The sequence below is a fragment of the Buteo buteo genome, chromosome 22, assembly GCF_964188355.1.
Source record: "Buteo buteo chromosome 22, bButBut1.hap1.1, whole genome shotgun sequence".
Classification (NCBI taxonomy): Eukaryota; Metazoa; Chordata; class Aves; order Accipitriformes; family Accipitridae; genus Buteo; species Buteo buteo.
This window is the reverse complement of record NC_134192.1, coordinates 24193638-24213044: the sequence shown is the minus strand read 5'-3', so window position 1 is coordinate 24213044 and position 19407 is coordinate 24193638. Positions and strand designations below refer to the sequence as shown.

Below are 19407 nucleotides of genomic sequence, written 5' to 3'. Positions count from 1 at the left end.
GACTGCTTGAATTTTTCCCCATGTACCTAGTGCCTGGTGCCTCGATTCCCACCAGAAAGCAGGATGCTCGGCTCTGCCGGGCAGGCTGGGGCTCTGCTCCCAGCAGCAAGGAGTTGCTGCGGTCACAGCCTTGCGCTTTCTACCTGTTGCTCGCATGTTGGTGAGCTCTGCCTGCGCAGCGCAGGCACCGGAGCTGTGGGACACGCTGCTCCCATGCCATGGACAAGATGGCGAGGCATTCGTACCTGAGGTATCGGAGCCATTTCATTGCAAATACAGAGGGAGCACAGTTAGTACTTATTTCCAGAGTAACAGCTCCAGTGCCCCAACCCTTGGTCTGATCCTGTGTGTACAAGGCAGGTGCTGGCAGTCCTGGGAAAGGAACCCCACCAGAGAAACCCCAGACCTCCAGGAATAGCTCTCTCTGCTATTCCAGCATCTCCTCCCCAGCTGGGCCACGGGTACGCTGGAGGGGCAGGAAGGGACGGGGTGGAAGAGCTGGAGGAAAGCTGCGTGCTGAGCTCTGCCCTGCGCTCCAGGAGCTGCAGGTGTCTGTGCCACGGCTCAGAGAAGTTCAGCCTCCAGCCCGGGTTGCGGTCTTCCTTATATCACTTTCGGTGATGTTCGACATTTGTTCGTTCCGGCTGTAAAACCTCTCCTGGCTCTACACCAGATATTTTCTCACCTCAGTGCCTTAGCCGGAGCAGAGCTAACTGTTGGAGGATGTGCAGCTCAGACACGTCGGCCTTCGTGATTAACGCGCTCTTTGCTCCGGGCATGCTGCGTGGCAGGAGGGGTGGGAGTTCAGCTCCAGCTGTACGGCCCCCCGAGCTGCCCTTGCTGCCGCAGAGAGAGGTCGGTGGCCCGTGCCCTGTTGCTCAGGGCCTGCCTTCAGAGGAGGGCGGCTTTAAACGGTGGCCGTAGAGAAGCCAAATCCTGATCTGCTGGCCTGGGCCTGGGCGTTTGGGACCAGGAGCGCGGTGGGCAGGAGGATTTCCACGGCTTGTGCTCGCACCGGAGCGGTGCTCTGAGCACCAGCTGAGACGCCAGCCCTCCTGTGCGTGCCCAAGCGCCGTGAGCTCCCCGTTCCCGCGGGGCTCGCTCTCCTCGCCGGTCAGGCTGACAAACAGGAGAAGGACAAAGCGCCCAGTGACTTTGCCCGTGCCTGCGGGATCCCACCCGGGCCAGCCCGAGGGAGCCCAGATGACCAGCTCCAGCACCTCCGTTGCTGAAGGGGCTGTCAGCACGGCTGAGCGGCACGAAGGCGCTGGTTCGCTTTGGGACAGAGCTTGATGAAAACCCCAGAAATAGGAACATTTGAACCAGTTCCCTCCGCCAGGTTAGTGCCCGAGGGTGAGGATGGCTTCGTGTACGGAGAAGGAGCCTGGGAGCGGGGTTTCACGTTGCAGAGCCCTGTTTATTTTTTCGGTCCCAGCAAGCTGACGGTCTCTCGTTTACCTAGCCCAAGACACCCCTAACGGGGTGCCAGCGGGGTTTGGGACACAAAGCGGCGACGTTCCCGGGAAGCTGCCTTCCTCTTCGTTTCGGTGCCCGGTCAGAATTCCCTCTCCCCGCGACCCCGAAACGGAATTGTTGGGGGCTCTTTTCAGGCCGAGGGCGAGCGGGCAGCGAGGTCCCAGGGACCGTCCGACCTCCGTCTGCCCCGGGGAGAGCGGCGCGACCCCCGGGGACGCCGGCTCCCTCGCCGTTGTTGGCGGAGCCCCCCGCCACCCCTCTCTCCTCCCGTTATAACGGGCACCCGAGGGCGGCGCGCTGATGTCCGCCGGGGCCCGAGCGGGGGTGAAGAACGCCACAAACCCCGGGACACCGGCGGGGAACGGGGCTCCGCGGTGAGGGGGCGGCGGACGCCCGCATCCCGCCCCCCCCCGGGGAGGGGGTCCGGGGCGGGGGGGGGGGGGGAGTCCGGGCGGCGCTTTCCCGCCGCGGTGGCCGGTAGCGGCGGGGCGGGCGGAGCTGTCCTTCAGCACCACGGCACCTGCCGCCGCCGGTAGCCCGGGGGGCGGCGGGGAGCGGAGGGGAGGCGGGGGGGGGGGACACGAAACAACCGGGCGGTCGCGCAGGCGCAGGGCGGCGCGGCTCCTCAAGGTGTTGGCGGCGCGGCCGAAGATGGCGACAGACTGAGGGCATGGGGCCCGGCGGGCGCGGCGGGGCCCGCGAGCTGGCGCAGCCGACGGGGAAGCGGAAAGCCGAGTGAGCGGGGCCGGGGCATGCCCCCGAGCGGCGGGCGGCGCGCCGCGGCCGGGGCCGGGGCGGGGAGCGGCGGCGGGGCCGAGGCGGCGCGGCGGCCGGCGACGGCCTGTAGGCGGGGGCGCGGGCATGGCGGCGGCGCCGGCGGCGGCGGCGGCGGCGGCGGCGGCGGCGGCTCGGCTCGGCGGCCGCAGGTGACGGCGGCGGCAGCGCGGCGCGCCCGGCCGCCGCGGCCGCCGCCGCCGCCGTCGTCGTCGTCGTCGTCGTCGTCGCCGCCGCCGCCGGCCCCCCCCCGCGCCGCCCCCGCAGCATGATCCGCGGCGCCTGGATGTACCCCCGCGGGGGCGCCGGCGGCGGGGCGGTGTGCTGCGCGCCGCGCCGCAGCGACAAGCCGGTGGCCGACCCGGAGCGGGCGCAGAAATGGCGCCTCTCGCTGGCCTCCCTCCTTTTCTTCACCGTCCTCCTCTCCGACCATCTGTGGCTCTGCGCCGGGGCCAAGCTGCGGGCGCGGGAGCGGAGCGGAGCCGGGCGGCCGCGGAGCCGCGGGCCGCGGGCCCTGCTGGCGGCCGAACCGGCGGGCGGCAGCTGCGAGGCCCTGCTCGGCAACCTCAGCCGGGGCCCCGGCCCCGGCCCCGGCCCCTGCCCCGCCGCCGCCCGCGGCGACCTGGACTCGGCCTGCGCCCGGCTGCACGCCCTGCAGCGGCCGCGGGGCTCGCCGGCCGGCGCGGCCCTCCGCTCGCCCCCCGCCGCCGCCCCCTTCTTCGCCTCTCCCTCCTCCTCCTCCTCCTCCAAGAGGACCTTCCTGCAGGCTTACTTTAGGAACTTCAACCTCTCCTTTTGTGATACTTACACGATCTGGGACCTGCTGCGGGAGATGGCCGGCCCGGACGGCCTGGACTGCAGCGTGGACAACCTGATGGTGGACTTGGTGGTGGCGGCGGCCGGGGCGCTGGGCGGCGAGGCCTGTAGCAGCTGCGTCCAGGCGTACCAGCGGCTGGACCAACACGCTCAGGAAAAATACGAGGAGTTCGACCTCTTGCTGGAGAAGTACTTGCAATCGGAAGAGTACTCGGTCAGATCCTGCCTGACGGACTGCAAGGTAGGAGGGGGTGCTCCGCGGCTCCGTCGTCCCCGTCCCGTGGCGCCGGCTGGGCGCCGAGCCGAGACCCGCAGGGGCTGACGGAGCCGCGCTCCTGCCTGACGGCGGGCTGGGGGGGTCTCCCTCTGCGCCCCCCTCCCCCTTTCCCCGAGACCCAAGCCTGGCGGGACGGGCCCGGAGCCCTCGGGGCAGGCAGGAACGGGGGGTCGGTGGGAGCGTGCGGGCGCTCACGCCTCCCTTCGTGCCCGTCCGCGGGCGGGCGAGCTCCTGATGCTGCGCTCCCTGCCGGCTTCACCCACGCCCCTTTACGCGTAGGCGCCCGCAAGCCCGGCCGGGGGTAGGTGTGGGGTCCCTCACCGCCGCCTCCGGCCTGCCGCTGCTGCAGAGGGGTGCTGCGCAGGGGTGCTGCGCAGGGCTGGGGCGGCCCAGGGCTCTGCCCGGCCGTCGTTAAGCCGAGGCGTGTAGGCAAAGCGGTGACCTGAGATGAACCACGGTGCTGGAGCCCCTTCCCCGCGTGCAGCAGCCGTTTTCCAGCCCTTCCACCCCTTCTCCCTTGGGGAGATGGGCCGGGATGCGCCTCCCCCTTGGCGTTCCCGCCCAGCCCTGGTGCACGGTCCACGTTCCGAAAGTGAATGGGTTGCCTTCCCCAGCATCAGTCAGATCGAGCCTCAGCATGGTGCCGTCTCCTCTCCGAAATGAGAGCTGTGGTCCCGTCTCCATCCAGAGCCCAGCGCGGTTCTGCTGGGCGCTCCCCTGCTTTCTCCGGAGCCCCGGTGCCGCGGCTCCTCCAGCCTCCGCCTGCTCCAAGCTGCCTGGCTCACCTGTGTGCACTCCCCCCGGACATCGCCTCTGGGAAGCGTAACGGTCTTGATAATTAAACCTGCTTTCCCTTTCTCAGAGCCGTGTCTTGGGGGAGAGGCAGCGGGATGTGTTACAGCATCGTCCCCAGAGGGACGGTGGCAGAGCATCCCCCCCGGTGACAGGACGGGGCTTGGCCACTGCTCTTCTGGGAGAGTTTTGAGGGACACTTGGAGCTGCGGTGGCAGCGCGGGCAGCTCTCGGTGCGGTGATCGTCCCCTGGGAAAGCGCGGGAGCAGCACCGGGGCATGGCGTTGGGGACACCGAGGTGGTGTCTTTCATCAAGGGCACAACGGCGAGATCCTGGCCGCCGCTCTCACACCCGCGTTTCTGCATTGCTTTTGTAAGGAGCCGGTTTTGGAAAGGAGCTAGTGCTGACGTTCTGGGCTGGTGCCAGGCCAGGTAATTACAATCTGCTTGCCCAAATTCCCCCTGCGGTTTCAAAGGTACATGGTATTCAGCCTGCACCGAGTGGTTTAGTCCTGCTGCTCCGCTTCCGCGGTGAATGAAGGGATTCAGCGCTGCCCGCCATTGCGCTGCTCCCGCTCCCGGGGGCCCAGCAGAAGCAGGGTCTCCTCGTGCTGTCTCCTGTAGCGTGCACGGACGCCCTCACTGCAGGCTTAGCGTCCATCTCTGCTGAGTCCGTCTTGCTTGTGCTCGCTGGTATAGAAACCTCGAGAGAGTAGCAAAGAAAGATAAGAAAATAATAATTACCTTTGGGTCTTGGGCAAGGAGGTGTTCCCATGGACTCTAAAGCATCTAGAAACAGAGCCGTGCTTAGATGCGTCTTCGTTAAGTGTCCCTGGTCTTAACATCCTTGATGGGAAAGCGGGAAACGAGCTTAGAAGACGCAGAGCTGAAGGTAGCAGTGGCGAGACACGTACCTCCTAACTTGCTCCGTCTCACGTTGACGGTTGCATCCTTAGAGCATCTGTGAGACCAGCTTCGCGATTTCACAGGCGGCATTTGGGAAGCAACAGGAGGGCGCGAGCAGCAGGGCCAACCTGTACGCGCTCGCCCAGGCCACCCGCGAGGAAATTTCCAGTGCAGGTGCCTGAGCCTGCACGCACCAACCCGAGCCCTCGCAGCTCCCGCTCGTTTCAGTCTCTCATGAAAATCAGGCCACTTATTTAAGGTGCTTCAATACATATTTAGGTGCCTTACTTCAGACTTTCACAGCTGCGAGTCTCAACGTTGCCCTCTCGGTGGCTGTTCCCCATCTGCGAAATGAGGCTAACGTCAGACTCATCCAGCGTGGTGGTGACGAGTGAGTTTTGGCCTGATTTCGAGTCCCCTGGACTTCAGCAGGGGCTGCAGTTACTCGTTGCGTTGAAAAAAAGTCTGGCTGGCGGGATTTCTGAAGCAGCCTGAATTTGTAATTCCTATCCAGATGCTGAATAATGCCCGCTTGTAAGCGACAGTGGAGAGCTACCGCTCGATGGTTGGAGCTAGATGATCTTTAAGGTCCCTTCCAACCCAAACCATTCTATGATTCTACGTTATGAGAGCAAATGACAGCAGAATAGGAGAGCGAGTGGAGGAAAATACAGCAGACAGCTCAGCCAACGTGAGAGGCTCCCGCAAAACCCTTGTAGCGGCACTCTGGCTGCAGAGAGCCCTGTAGCTGGGTGAACAGGTTTTAAATAATATTTCTGGGGCTGGGTGAGTATGCGGGGCAGGGGACCATGCTTGCCGTGGGAGGTTAGTGCTGGAGGAGTTAGTGCTGCCTCCCATTTGCATCCTTCCTATTCCATAATAGCGGCTGGAAAAAAAGGAAGGCGGGGAAACAAAGCAGCTCCAGCTCACCTGCACACAGCCTCCCTCTGCAGAGCCACGTATCCCCCTGTAATTTTGTCCCCGAGGAGCTGTGCGGCTCAGTAAACAGCACACATAGAGCTCTTTGGCAGCTGAATCGCCCTGGTGATTTTGGCTTTTTATTGCATCTGCTTTAAAACGACAACAACATCAAAAGCTCCGCCGGAGCAGCCGGTTCCTTCGTACGGCAGCAGGTTTGACCCCGAGTTAAAAACTTGGAAATGGCTGAGCGTTGCAGGTTAGTTTCAGGAGACACGAGTCCTGTCGTTCCCTGTTAATAAAGCATCCTGAGGGCTGCCCCTGGTTTCGGGGTGCTGCGCTCAGCGGGGGGAAAGGCAGGTGCTGCCGGGGGGGTGAGCAGCATCCTGAGTATCCAAACCCTGGATCTGTCAGTGCCCAGAGCTTGGGGGAGCGCTCAGGGAAGGCTGGGCCAAAATCTCCCCGGGCACTGCAGGAGATAGAAATACCATGAAATGGTGGGGTCTCTCTGTAATTCAGCTGCTGAGATTACTCATTGCTGTAATACTCTCCTAGGCCTTTTTATTTCCTGCTCGGAAATAATTCCCAGGCAGATCCCACTTTCTGCATACATTGTTGTTATTCCCGTGCAGCATCCTCAGCTTCCAAATCACACTCTGAAAATGTTTCACTTATTGTTCCTACAACTAACACCAAAAATCCCTATGGCTGAGATGGTGAAACGTGTAAATATGTTTCTCGGGTTTATTGTTTGTTTCTTTTTTAGATGTGATGGGGTTTCGTGGAGGCTGGCTCTCTCAGCCCCTTGCAGGCAGGGTCCCCGGCACAGTGCGAACAGGGGAGGGAGAGGGCAAAGCGGATCCGCAAGGTCCATCCGTCGTCTGAAATACATTTCACCTCTTGCAATGAAGAAGACCTGAGTGCCAGCTGCTGGGGTCACAGTGCTAGTTAGCAGTGATATGCATAAAGGAGGTCGAATATACTTGTGGTTTTCTGCCTATAAGAGGGAGAATTCATTAAATGAGTTGGGAGCATCTGCCTGCCACCTCTATCTCCCCTCTTCCTGCGCGACTTTTACCCTTTGTCACTGCAAGAAACGATGAACTTTGTGCACTGAGCGGTTGTGGTGACACGTTGGTAGCATCCTTCAAAAGGGCTCAAGGAGGTCGCGGCCCAGGGATGTGGATGTTGCGGCTGAATGTCCCTTGGGAAACGTGGGGCAGCGGCAGCCCTTGCAGCATGCGAGCTGTCAGCTCAGGCTTTGCAGGACTTACTGCAGGAAGAAATCCCCGCTCCTCCAAAGTGACACTCTGCGGAATGCTTGTGGCTGGTTTGTGCCTTTTTTCCGTCTTTCTGAACAGGCAAAAAGCAGTGTTGCTCCTGCTCGGCCAGATGAGAGGTTTGCTTCTGTAAAGGCAGAGCACTGTGTTTGTGCTGTCTCCCTCACCAGCAGCCGCTGTGGAGAGCTCTCCCTAAAAGTGCACACTCCCATCAGTACTAGGGCAAATCAAGATCTATGGGACAGAGCCTGCTGAATTAAGGACTCATTAGGTTGCAAGAAACAGAGCTGTGGAGAGAGAAGGACTGACAGCCAGGAGCTGCAGGGCCGGGGCTGGTAACAGAGCGCTGGTGGGAAGGCGAGGATGGACAGGACCTGTAGCATCTCAAATTATATTAGATTACCAGGGTTTCTCTGCGCGTGTGGGCCAGTGGCTGTTGCATCCTGGCTGCAACCCTGGCCAGATCTGTTTCTGCACCTCTGGTTTCCCCATTACCTACGAGAGAGCCCGTCTCGGGGAGCCTGGCAGGGCAGGATTTGACTCCCGAGGCTTTCGCAACATGTCGGTGTTTCCCTGCCATGGGTGCGCAGGCGATGCGGTGAGGGACGGAGGCCGGTCCCCGCTGGAAGGTGCCGCGGCATCACGCCTGGCACAGCCAGTACCGAGCACCACAGCCTGCACCCAGCAGCTGGGGAGCAAACCTGTTGTGCCTGGGTTCCACACCCTCTGTGGGTCCTGTTTTCTTGCTCTTGTTTAGCCAGAAATAGCATCAGCGATTGGCGTCTCGGCTGAGCATTCCTCCCTGCGGAGCATCTTCTGGAAACCCAAGCACGCTGGGGCCGGGAGGTTTGGGAGGGCCGTGTCTTGGGGGTATCCTGGTACCAGGGACGCCTCTTGGGGGAACCAAAGCAGCGTTTTATCTTCACAAAAGCAGCTCAAGTTGAGTTTGTCTGGGCTGGGCTTATCCAAAATGTTGCTCAACCTAGCGCACTCTGGCTCCGAGCCTGGATGGCTCCTTGCATGGAGACCCGCACGCCGAGGGGAGGTCTCTGAGACCCATAGCAAAAGTGGTTTCACCAGAATCTTGCGCTTTGGTGGGGTTTTTTTTAACAAAAAATGTGGGGTTACATTAATATTGCAGCTTCCAGAGAATCCGCTGATGGGTGACTGCAAAACTGCACCCTGGGCCTGGTCCCCTTTTGCAGCATTAATGGGTTTGTGGGTGCTGCACCAGGAGCAGCAGTACCCGGGAGGGGAAAAGGCTGCTCCCAAGCATGCAGGCACCTTTGGAGTTTGCATCTGGAGCTTTTCCTCAGGAACAAGCCTGGCCGGTGAGGTGGAGCTTTACTGGCGTTTCATGAGGTGAAAAAAGTTCCAGAGTAAATTCCAGAGTAATTCCAGTGGATCAGCGCAGAACGTCATTTGGCGGCTTTAGCAAGACCACATGCACGAGCTTAGCCAAGTGGCTCCACATTGCACACCAATTCCATGTCAGCGAAGGTAATTTTTTTCAGCCGTGCACAAAGATGTGATTAAATTGTATAAAGAATTTGAACGAAAGGAATGTGTGGGTTTAGGCGTGCAGTTACTGCAGCCACAGCCTCTGGCATGGCCCAATTCCTGCGCCTTGCGTCGGGCGTCACCTAGATGCTTGAAAACAGAGATCAAAGATTGAAAAACAAAAGAACCAAAAACTGACTGATGAAAGGAGTTTGCTCTGTGATAAAAAAAAGCGTCAGGGTGTCAGAAATGCTCCAGCAGTGCCCAGGATGCGTGGGAGTGCTGCAAGCCGGGAGGGAAGGGGGATGCTGAGCCGGTGCATGGTTAGTCCCGAGCTTTGCTTGGGGTCGAGACATCTCAAGGTGCCTGGAATTGTGCAGTGGGCTGGCAGCCGGACCCCTGCGATTGCTGTGGAGTGAAGCAGCCTGGAGTGGGGTGCTCCCCCTCAGCACTTGGCTGGGCTGTTGGGTGGGGGTGTGAATGGGGGGGGGATTTACTGCCGATTTCAGTGGCGTTTGGCTGCCTGCTTTGGGCTGGTTGGTTATCTTATTAGTCCTCGCCTGTTAACGTCTGTCGGTGGTGCTTAAGGGGGAAAAAAAAAAATAGAAGTTTATGAAGGCAGCAAGTCTCCGTGCAGCAACAGGCAGGTCAGCAAATGGTGCGGGGAAGAGCGCGAGGGAGGGTGAGAGATCTGTCTCCATCAAACCGTCACCGAGGAGCTACAAGTGACGCAGGTGCCAGCGCCTGTTCCTGCGCCCGTGCGCTCCCGGCTGTGCCTGCTGCCGCCGGTGCTGGATGCACGCGAGCCCGGGTTCCTCTCCGCGTGTGCCCGTCCTCGGGAGCACGATGTGCGCGGGGGCTTCACCGGTGGGGTGGAACGAGCTCCTCGGAGAAGCAGGCTCAGCTCCGGCGGCAGAGGCACGGTGCGATACTTCGGCAGCTAACGGTGCCTTTTGGAAAGCATCCGGCGTGCCGTGGTCCTGCTGGGCGCGGGCAGCCTCTGGGAGTCGGTGAGCTCAGCAGCGTGTGTGGTGGTACCGGCAAAATGTGTGACCCGGTAAAATGACACGACCCCCCCGCCTTGCTGTACGCTTCTGTTGCCACGGGCTGCCTGGCGTGGCCCAGATGGGGGACGGCTTGCGATTCTGCTTTTCATAACAGGCAGCAATACGCACTGTCCCCACGGACAAAGGGATCTGCGAGTGTCACGCCGGCTGCCAGCCGTGCGAGCATCCTTTTGCTGCCAGGGGAGAGGAGGCAGCACCCTCCCCGTAGCCGGACACCGAGAGGTGGAAGGGGATGCTTGAACGCAGGACTTCACGTGGTCCCTGTCTGGGGACAGGCATCTTTTGGATGAGGAAAGGAGCTTTTTGTGCGTCGCAGGCATCACGCACAGCCTGGCCTCTCCCCATGCCCCTTCTGCACCCCAGGAGGCAGCAGGGTCTTGCCGAAACATCCCACAGCCCCAGGGCTGGCCCCACCGATGCCCCACGGGGCTTTTCCTCTGCTGCCCAGCTCCAGAGCTGCCTGCCGGGGTGGGAGGCAGCAGAGGCAGGAGTGCAGGATATACCTGGCTGCCAGGGGCTATTCCCGCTGTCACCGGGATGCCATTAGGATGCGACTCATGCCTGGCTCCTCGCGGAGGAAGCTCGGCTCCGCTGTCGTTTGAAGGGCAATGACTCAGGGACGGCAAATCTGTGAATGAGACACGGAGGCTGCTTGGGCGAGAAGTAGCCGTCTGTCCGCGCTGCCTGCAGCCCCAGCTCCGGTGGGCAGAGCCGGCAGCTGCCTGCCTGGGGAGGCTCGACCAGTTCGGCCTCGCTTCTCTTCCACGTGTGGCTTTTGGTCTTGGCTTCTCCCCGGGGCCTCTCTCCCAGCCACGGTCCCGCGGTTTCAGAGGAAGGAGCGGTGCTGGGTGCACACAGCCAGCGTGGGTTCCCCCACACTCTGCTGATAGGGCTGTTGTGTTAAAAAAGGCAGCATTAAACAGCATCACCTGGCAAGTTTTTGGCTTTCCAGAGCCCTGCCTGCGTGAGCATCCCGGTGCTCCTGGTCCCAGCTGGGGAAGGAAACGCTGCCTGCCCTGCTCATCCCCTCGGGAGTAAAAGAGACACGTGTTTGGCATCTTGGCTGACGTCTTATCTCTGCACGGCAGCTTCTGCAGCGCTTCTGGTGAATGGAGGCTGCGGAGGGTGGGAGGGCGTAGGGGTGGCGCGGCGGCGAGGGGAGCTGGACGGGGGGACTGGAGCTGGACCGGTGGCAGGGACGGAGGCTTTCCTGGCGAGGACCGTGTTGGCACCTGTGTTTCCCCAGAACAGGGAGCTCGGTGCCCCTCGTGCCCGCAGGCACCATGCTGCGCTGGTCCCCAGCGCTGTCTGCTGCTGCTTGTTACGGAGGGAGAGGAGACAAGCAGAGATTTTTCTTGGAAGTTTCTGAACAGACATGGTTTGGGGAGGGTGGTAGGGGCTGACCAGTGCGGGGGGAGCAAGAGCTGTATTTTTGTGTTTAACGTAATAAGAGTGCCATGTTCAACCCCCGCCAGACCTGGCTCTCTCCCTGGCCTGCGTCTGGTCTCCAGTGTCGTATTCTATGGAGCTGGACAGTGAAGAGTAAGAATGACACCATAACCAAGAAGTAAGCTGTAAAAGGGGATAAGTCCTCACGCTTGAGGATACAAAGCAACTACCGCCAGCCCAAAGTTAGATGGGAGCTCTGCTCTGGGTGGTTTATTCCTCACAACAGGGTCCCCAGCATCGTCCCCAAAGCCCCTGGTTCTGGTGGCTGCTGGGGACCGGTGGGGGCAGGTCCTGGTTTCACTAGAATTTCCATTCTAGACCAGGGAAGCATCTCTGAGCTACTGTCTTCCCATGAGATGCTTCAGTTGCCAAGAACTGGCATTTTCAAAAAGTGGGAAAAAAGACCCTTAGGCAGAACATTCCCAGGCAGCCACCTTACCAACACCGCTTCGGCAGCTCGCCCGCTGCACAAACCTGCCTCTGGAAACCAGGGCAGGAGATGCTCACGGAGGTAGGGAGAAGTCCTCACCTCCTCCCCTGCATGTTCCCCACACCTGGGGGGGTCCCGGCTCTTTGAGCCCTGGCTGGACAGGAGGTACAGGCAAGCAGGCAGGTCTGGCAGCCCTGGCTGAGCCCGGGGCAAGCAGGGTCAGGTGTTGGTGATAATTATTTTCCTGCTCTCCCCCTTGCTGTGTGTGAGCCGTTGCTAACGGATCTGCAGCCCCCAGCATGGGGAGAGGGGATGTTTGGGTGTGCGGACGCTGGCTGGGTTTGCAGAGCTCTCCGAGGGTACGTTTGAGATGTTCCCTGCAGTCCTCGCTCCCATCTCCATCCCAAAGGCCTCTGAGGTGTCTGGTGCTCCTCCTGGTCCCAGCCAGTTGCTCGGGCTGTGTGGCAGGGGCAGGCAGGGGTAGGTGACAGGAGAGGTGTTGCTGCGGTGGAGAGGCACCGCCTGTTTTGCTGGCTCCCAGCACTGGCTGCGTCGTGCTGTCGGGGAGGGGGTTTGCTCCTGGATGCTGTCTTCAGATCCTTATTTGATCCCTGGGGTTCTTCAGGGCATGGCTGCTGGCAGAAACGCCATCTGTAGAAATGCTGTTTGTGTTTGGCAAAATTTTGTAACCTGTCCAGCGCACCCATCACCCTCAGCCCAGCTCTGCTTCCCGCAGGACTGGCAGGGATTGCAAATCTCTGTGTCCAGGGAGCGCATCTGCCTGCCTGTTGAGGAGGGATGCTTGTGCAGGCAGGGCATGTGCAACACCAAAGTCCTGTGATTTTTGCTGCCTGCTGCTTAGTCTCTAGGTGAATTCTAGGTGCATGGTTTGGATCTGTACACCTGTAAGTTATTTGGATCCTTGTAATGGCCCCATGAGGCCATTTCTGTTAAGCGGGCTGCAGTTTCCTTGCCCCATGCCCTAAGTCCAGCTGTGCCCAAAAAGCAAATCTGCTAGCTGTCATACCTGGGGTTGGAAACACTTGGAGCATTGCAGCCCAGTACTGAGCTGGTTGGGCACATGGAAAAAATATATCTGAGGAGGTGCTTGTGAAAATCAAGGCATTTGACTCCGTGGTGTTTATGAACTTTGCCCAGTGTTCCCCTGTTACCTCTGCAGCATGGCTGGTGAAGCAGCGTCCGCAGAAGTCTCTGCGTACATATGCAAGAGCAGCATTTATTTGCTGCATTGTTACTTGTTTGTCATCGTTCATTGCTGTCCTGTTAAAATGAGATTGTCGGGGAACAGCAGTAGCTGCTGGGATGGAGGCCTGGCTTGGAGGCAGTGATGAGCCCAGGGCAAGGGGCAGGTCTCTGGACACTTCTTGCTCATGGAAATGCAGGGGAAGCACTTCCATTCTGCAGAGGATAATCAACCGTCACACCATGCTTTGGACGTTCAAGTCTCTGTGTGTTAGTGTTACCAAAGACGCCGACCCCTTTGCTCACCCCCTTGTCTCCCAGCACCCTGCCCGCAACTCGCTGCCTTCCCTCCCACACTCGTTTGCTCGCTGGGTGATGGGGTGCTGGGCACGCAGCCCCAAGGCTCCAGACGTCGCTGTTTTCAAGGGTCTGGCAGGCAGCAGCGGCTGCGGGAGCCCCTGGGGCTTGCCCGCATCCTGGAGGACGGAGCAGACGTGCAGCTGCATTTGTGGCAGCTTTACAAAGAGGAGACGAGAGCCCCAGCCTGTGCTGGGCTTGCTCCAGGGGAGAGCAGCAGGGATGGGGCTTTCCTGCAGGAGCACATTTCTTGAGGCTCGCTGCCTGAGGAGGAGCGATGCCGGCCGGGAGCATCTGCCTGCTGCTCACCATGGAGACCGAGAGTCATCCTGGGTTTTTCCCCACCTCCTTGGGTGCGTTAAGGCCCCACCTGGAAGGGAAGGGGAGATTTCTGCAAGCGGTGTTCAGCCAGGGATAAAGAGACAGAGGTTCCAGCTCTCAGATCTGACACAAGCCATGTCCAGTCCTGTTGTCTCCATCAGTAGAAGCTGCCAGGAATGGTGATAAGCATCTAGGAAATCATCTTTTGCTGCATTTAAGGGACCTCTGCACACAAGATAAGCATAACAGACCCTTGTAGCCGCCTCAACATCCCCCGCATCAGCGTGGGAGACTGTGCATCTCCCTCTGACCGCAAAACGTGCCCGGGAGCCGGGCTGCCGAGGCGGGATGCTCCTGTCTCCCTGCTGTTTGCTGCACGAGGGAGCTGGGATGGGCCAGATCCTGCTGCTGGCTCCCCTCCGTGAGGCACACCAAGCATGGCGTGATGCAGGCCAGGTTCCTCCCGTGGCAGGGTGTCCCTTAGACCCTGTACCGTGTTGTGCTCCCGTTCCTATGAAATTGGACCTTGCGGGAGGCTGTGCGCCATTCAAGCACTTGAGTGAGGACAAGGGGCTCCTGGCAGCGTGCAGGATCGGGCCCTTCCACATGCATCGGTTGCGACGGCAGCCCCGTCGTGTCAGCCCAGCGTAGCCCTTGCTGGGCTGGGCACTCGCACCCTCCTGAAAATGATGCTCCAGCACCCACTCTGCCAGAGAAACTTCTTCCTCACCCCCATCAGCTGGTGGGTAATTTATGGCTCGTGGCACTGAAGTGTCTAGCCTTTATTTTTTTATATCCTATCTAATGTAACAGGATGTTCTCATTATCTGTATAAATGTTTAATCTACTTTTGAATCCTGCTAAGCTCCTGGCTGCAGCACTATCTAATGGGAGTGAATTCCTCAAGCGATCCTAATAGATTGCAGGGACCTGACTTTCCCTCTGTCCTGGCTCGATCATGTTCATCTTCGGCTTCGTAGTGGTCTTTAATTACTTTTTCACTAATTGGGCTGATAGCAGACTAGGCTGCTAACTAACCCACCGGTTACCTGCAGCCTCAGTGGGGGGCTAACCGGTGAGTGATGGGCAGGTATCTTTCCGGAGCCGTGCGGGCTAGTGCAGCTACTGCAGAGACATCGCTGTGCTCGTGAGCAGCCCTCCTGCCTGCCTCGCCGAGCACCTTCCGAGGTGCTCTGAAACCCCCAGGAGTTATTTTTAGGATGCTGATTAATGGTCCTCTGGATTCCCTCTTCCTGCAGCCAGGCTCCCACTGCAGGAGACCAGCACTCGGGATGGGATGCTTCCCCCAGCCATGTCCACGTTGTCTCCATTTTTTTGTAGCTGAGCCATGGTTCAGTTACAGTTGCTTAAAGAAGTGCCACTCTGGAGCGAAATGCTCCTCTCTCAGCCTCTGCTTGGCTTTTTCTTGCCGCCTTCTGCTCTTCTTTCTGTTCTTGCCATCTCTTGGCATTAGTGTTTAGTCCAGCCCGCTCTGCAAGGCAACCAGGCAGGACCGTGTGCTGGGGGGCCGTTAGGAGCCGTTTATTCGGTTGCCCTCGCAGCCAGCATCTGTCGCTGGAGCTGCTCGAGCCTCCCGTAGCCTCGGGCTGGCTGCTCGGGGGAAGTTTAATTTCTCATTGTTGTCTCGTTATGACACTTGACAAGTCTGTAGGTGGGTAGCTGGAGTCGCTCATCCTTTATTACTGGGTTATTTGGGTTTTGTTGCTGTCTTGAGCCCCCTCAGCAACCCACGCTCCCAACCCCGCTTTGCCAGGGGCCAGCGCAGAAACACTCCCCGCGTGGCTGCACGCCGGCGAAGGGGCTCTCTGCCTCCTCCGCTTCCCGCTGGCCTTCCCACAAAAAGGTGTTGTGTCAGGAGCTTCTCTGGGAGGCTGAAGGCTTAGTCCTGGTGGAGGGGTGCAGCCTGGCCGCAAGCACAGAGCGCCGGGCTCCTCTGCCCAGACACGGAAGCTGAACTTGATGCTGGAGCATCCCAGCGGCATCGCTGCCCTGTGGCAGGAGAGGGGGAAGAGCTGGGGCTCCAGAGACCTGCCGAAATGCATCCGTGGCTGCACAGTACCTGGAGTGGTTTTGGGAGGGAGGGCTTGGCACATCCCCAGCGAGCGATGGCTGGGTGACCAAGCCGTCCCCTCTCCCTGCTCCTCTGTGGCCAACCCACAGGAGCTGGATGGGGGTGGGTGCCCTCGTGCCAGGGTGGCCGGGGAGTGTCCCGTCTGGTTTGGCATGTCTGGGCCAGGTGATGCCGGTCCGTTTTGGTGTTTCCCAGCCCTTGGCTGGGGCCACGATGCCTGTGCTGGTGTGCCGGAGCCCTCGCAAGCCGGCAGGGTCGGGTCTCCGGGGAGGGGGCTCGGTGCCTGAACGTCTTGGCCTCCCCGCAGCCCCGGGACACCTTCCCCCTTGGGCTCCAGCCATGTGGTGTCACAGGGGAGATGGAGAAGGACAAAGTCCCCCAAGTGCTGAGGAGAAGCTGCTCACTCCCTGGCCACTGGTTGTTTGTCCCAGTCTCCCGGCCGGCTCTCCCGACGTCCGTCCCCTTCCCATGCATATCTTCACGCTCCCGTCCTGGCCTCGCTGGTCTTCTCCTCCCTAAAACCCAGCCAAAACCCTTCTTGAAAGGAGAGCATAAAGCGGGGGTCTGGATTTACTGTTGCCCCTCTCGCTCGGTGGGCTCAGCGTGGGAGTGCCGGTCCTTTCTGCCTTTACTGTGCTCTCGGGCTTGTGTGCATCAGACGTTTCTCAGGACAGGGAGTATCTACTGCTGGTGTTGTGCAGCCTGTAGCACAATGGGGCCCAGTCCTTCCTTCCAAGGCACTTCCAGAAGGAGCAGGCTCCATGTGCATTTTGTTTGGATTCAATACATTTGTTTTACAGCAGCGCCTGCAGGCAGCCCACCAAGACTGGGGCCACGTTGTACTAGACACTGTCCAAGCACGGGTAGTCACTGCCAGAAGAAAGCACAGGGCAAATAGAGGGGACAGACCCAGGGTGCGGGGAGGGGGGGCTGAACACGCCGCCGACATCCCGTATACTGGAGCGAGAGCTGGGGTCTGTGGGCAGCAGCGAGCAGAGGGCTTACGCACCCCATCATCATCCTCCGTTGGAGGAAGGATGTGTCTATCCCAAGGTGGAGTTCAATAATTAAATGCAAATATTATTTCGTGGGAATTGTGATGTTTTTGAGCAGTGATACATATCAGAAGCCTGCAGCAGGGGGCTGGGGTCTGCAGGAGCAGCTGTGCAGGGCTGGGTGGCTGCGGGCAGGCGGCTGGACCCCGTGGGTAGGACCCTTCCAGGTCCCGATGGCTGTGGGGCCACCGTGGGAAACCTGCACTGGGCAAAATGGGAGCTGCGGTGGGAGGAAAGGGGGTCCGGGCAGCGCTGGGCAGGGAGCGGGCAGCAGCGCCTGCCCTGTGGCCCCGGGGTCCCGCACCTCTGCCCCGGCCCCCCGCGTCGCTGTGGCTGCAGTGCCGGCTCCTGCACTGGGTGCTGCGATCCTGCACTGGGTGCTGCGACCCTGCACCGCGGTGAGAATCTGTCCAGGGTGTTTTGCTGGAGGGTGCTTGGGGGTGCGGGGAAATGGGGTACGGTAGGTACCAGCCATGGAAAGCGAGGGGGTTTGGCAGTGGTCACTGCCTTTCCATTCATCCAGCTGTGACATGAATTAGTATGATTTTTTTTTTTTTTCTTGCTTGCCGTGTAATAGATAGATGCAGCCACGCAGCCGTGCTGGGATGGCAAGTGCCGTGTCTCCTAAGCGCGGTCCCGGCCGCAGTGCTGCCGAGGGCTATCCGGTGTCTGAAGCGAGACCGCGAGCACCGCTATTCCAAGGGATGCTTCCCGTTTTGGTACAAACCGCAATTACGGGCTATTCCTCCTGGGTTTGTTCCAAGGTGAGAGTTGCATCTGCTGGGACGAGACGAGGCTTTTCCCTGGCCTCTGCACACAGCAGCCCTCGGTTGCAATGAGCAGATTAGCAAAGAAATGAGCCTGTAAACGTGGTGGGCATCCCCTGATAGCATCCCCTGGGCTGGGTGCTGCCACTGGCCCAGCACACCCATGGGCGTTGAAGGTGTGCGTGTGTTTGGAGATGCTTGTTCTCCTGTCCTTTACCCGCTCCAGGTGTTCCCAAGGTGTGTGTCGAGCTTCCTGACATCGTGAGCTTTAGTGCAGTAGGATTGTTATTGGGCTTTTGAGTGCATAAGGCGCATGGTGGTCATGCTTTAAAGCTGTTTTCTCTTAGTTTTGAAAGGCAAGAGCTTAGGGAGTTGTGTGTATCTCGAGTTGTTTTGAGTAGCTTGGAGGGGGCTTTATTTTGGGAGGGGCTTTTTTTCTGTTCCCCTGGAAAAGAAGGGGCATTCAGATCATCTCTTTAGTCCAAGAACTGGGAATTAAAACTAAAATGCTAAAAACGATGAGCTGCTTCATGAAGTCACTAAGGCGTTGTGAGGGAGTAGCTCTGATTTACGTTGCTTCCGCATAATTTGGGAGTGACTTCATCAATGAGGTCAAGAGACATGGGTCCGGTCGCGGGGACATGGGTGGGAAGCCGTGGCTGGGGAGCACAGGGGGGGGTTCCCCTGCCCAGGACCCTCCCTGAGGATGTGCCTGGTCGGTGCCGGACCCGGCTCAGCCCCCCCTGTGCCCATTCTGCACCGGCACGGGATGGCTGGGGGAAAACTAATGGGAAAACAAACCCCGGAGATGGGTGGGCTGCAGGGCAGTGGAGAGCCCGGCACGAGCACGTGCCAGCTGGCCCCGGTGGGCAGCCGGTGGGACACCGGTCCAACGGCACAGCGTTTCCAGAGAAGTTTGAGGAACACCGGCTCTGGCAAGCAGCCGGTGTTCGCACCGGTGCCGTTCCCAGCACCCCACAGCCTGCGTGTGGCCGGCCCCGTTCCCACCGAGCGCTCGTCCCCATCCCACGCCGTTCCTGCTGGCAGCCGCTGTCACGATGCCGGGAGCCGCAGACGCTGACTCCCCTCCGTGCCCTACAGTGCCGGGGTACAATGGGCAGCGGCGCCCCGGTCTTGCCTCCCCCGGTTGTGAAACGGAGGAACCACGGCTCCAGCGCTGTCATCGCCAGGCATAAGTCAACTTCATATGTAAAAAAAAAAAAAAAAAAAAAGTAAAAACAATGCAAAAAAGAAAAAAATCGCACACAGTTGTTGGGTTTTGAGGTTAGGTTGTGTTTCCTGCCCTCCGCCCCTGCTCCGAAGTGGAGCATGTGAATGTGGCAAGGCAGGGATAACACAGCTCCAGAACTATCAAAGAAGTTACCAAAAAAACAGCTGTTACAGATATGATGTTAGAACAGCCTATAGCAAGGCTAATTTAAAAAAAAAAACAACAAACAACTGTTTGAAAACCTCAACATTGTTAATGTCAGAATTGCAGGCAGCAGTAATTGAATACAATGGTAATTGGACATTGCAGCTTGTGTTTGTGACTCCTCCTGGCCGGCCGTGGACGTTAGCATTCCCTTAATCCTCTGCCATCCAAGGGGGCTCTTCATTCCCCCCCGCACGTCCTGCTTCCCGCGCCGCATCCTGATGTGCCAGAGTTTGGAGAGGTGCCCGAGCGGCTCATTAGCAGTACTCATTTCCCGGTGTCCAAGATTAATGAGGCGCAGCCGCTCCAGATGCTCATCTCAGGCCATGATGGAAATGTGAGTCCCGGGAACTGCTCTGGGAGAGGAGGGGGCAGCTCTCGGCTGGGGGAGGGGGGGTCTGGCAGGGGTTTCTCCTCTCGGCCCGCCTGGAAGCTGATGGCTGGGAGCACACGGTGTCCTGATGAGCAAGACGTGAGCGAGGTCCCGGCTGG

General features: G+C 59.7%; 1 protein-coding gene across 3 annotated transcripts in view; it reads left to right on the top strand.

Annotated features, from left to right (window-relative positions):
* The first annotated feature begins 2255 nt into the window (after nucleotides 1-2255).
* NALF2 (NALCN channel auxiliary factor 2) overlaps nucleotides 2256-19407 on the top strand; it is a 31889-nt gene continuing 14737 nt past the window's right edge. For all 3 annotated transcript variants that reach the window (XM_075053955.1, XM_075053954.1, XM_075053953.1), the window contains exon 1: nucleotides 2256-3307. In XM_075053955.1, coding sequence (XP_074910056.1) covers nucleotides 2519-3307 — 789 coding nt within the window. In that variant the 5' untranslated portion in view covers nucleotides 2256-2518. The remainder of the gene's footprint in view (nucleotides 3308-19407) is intronic.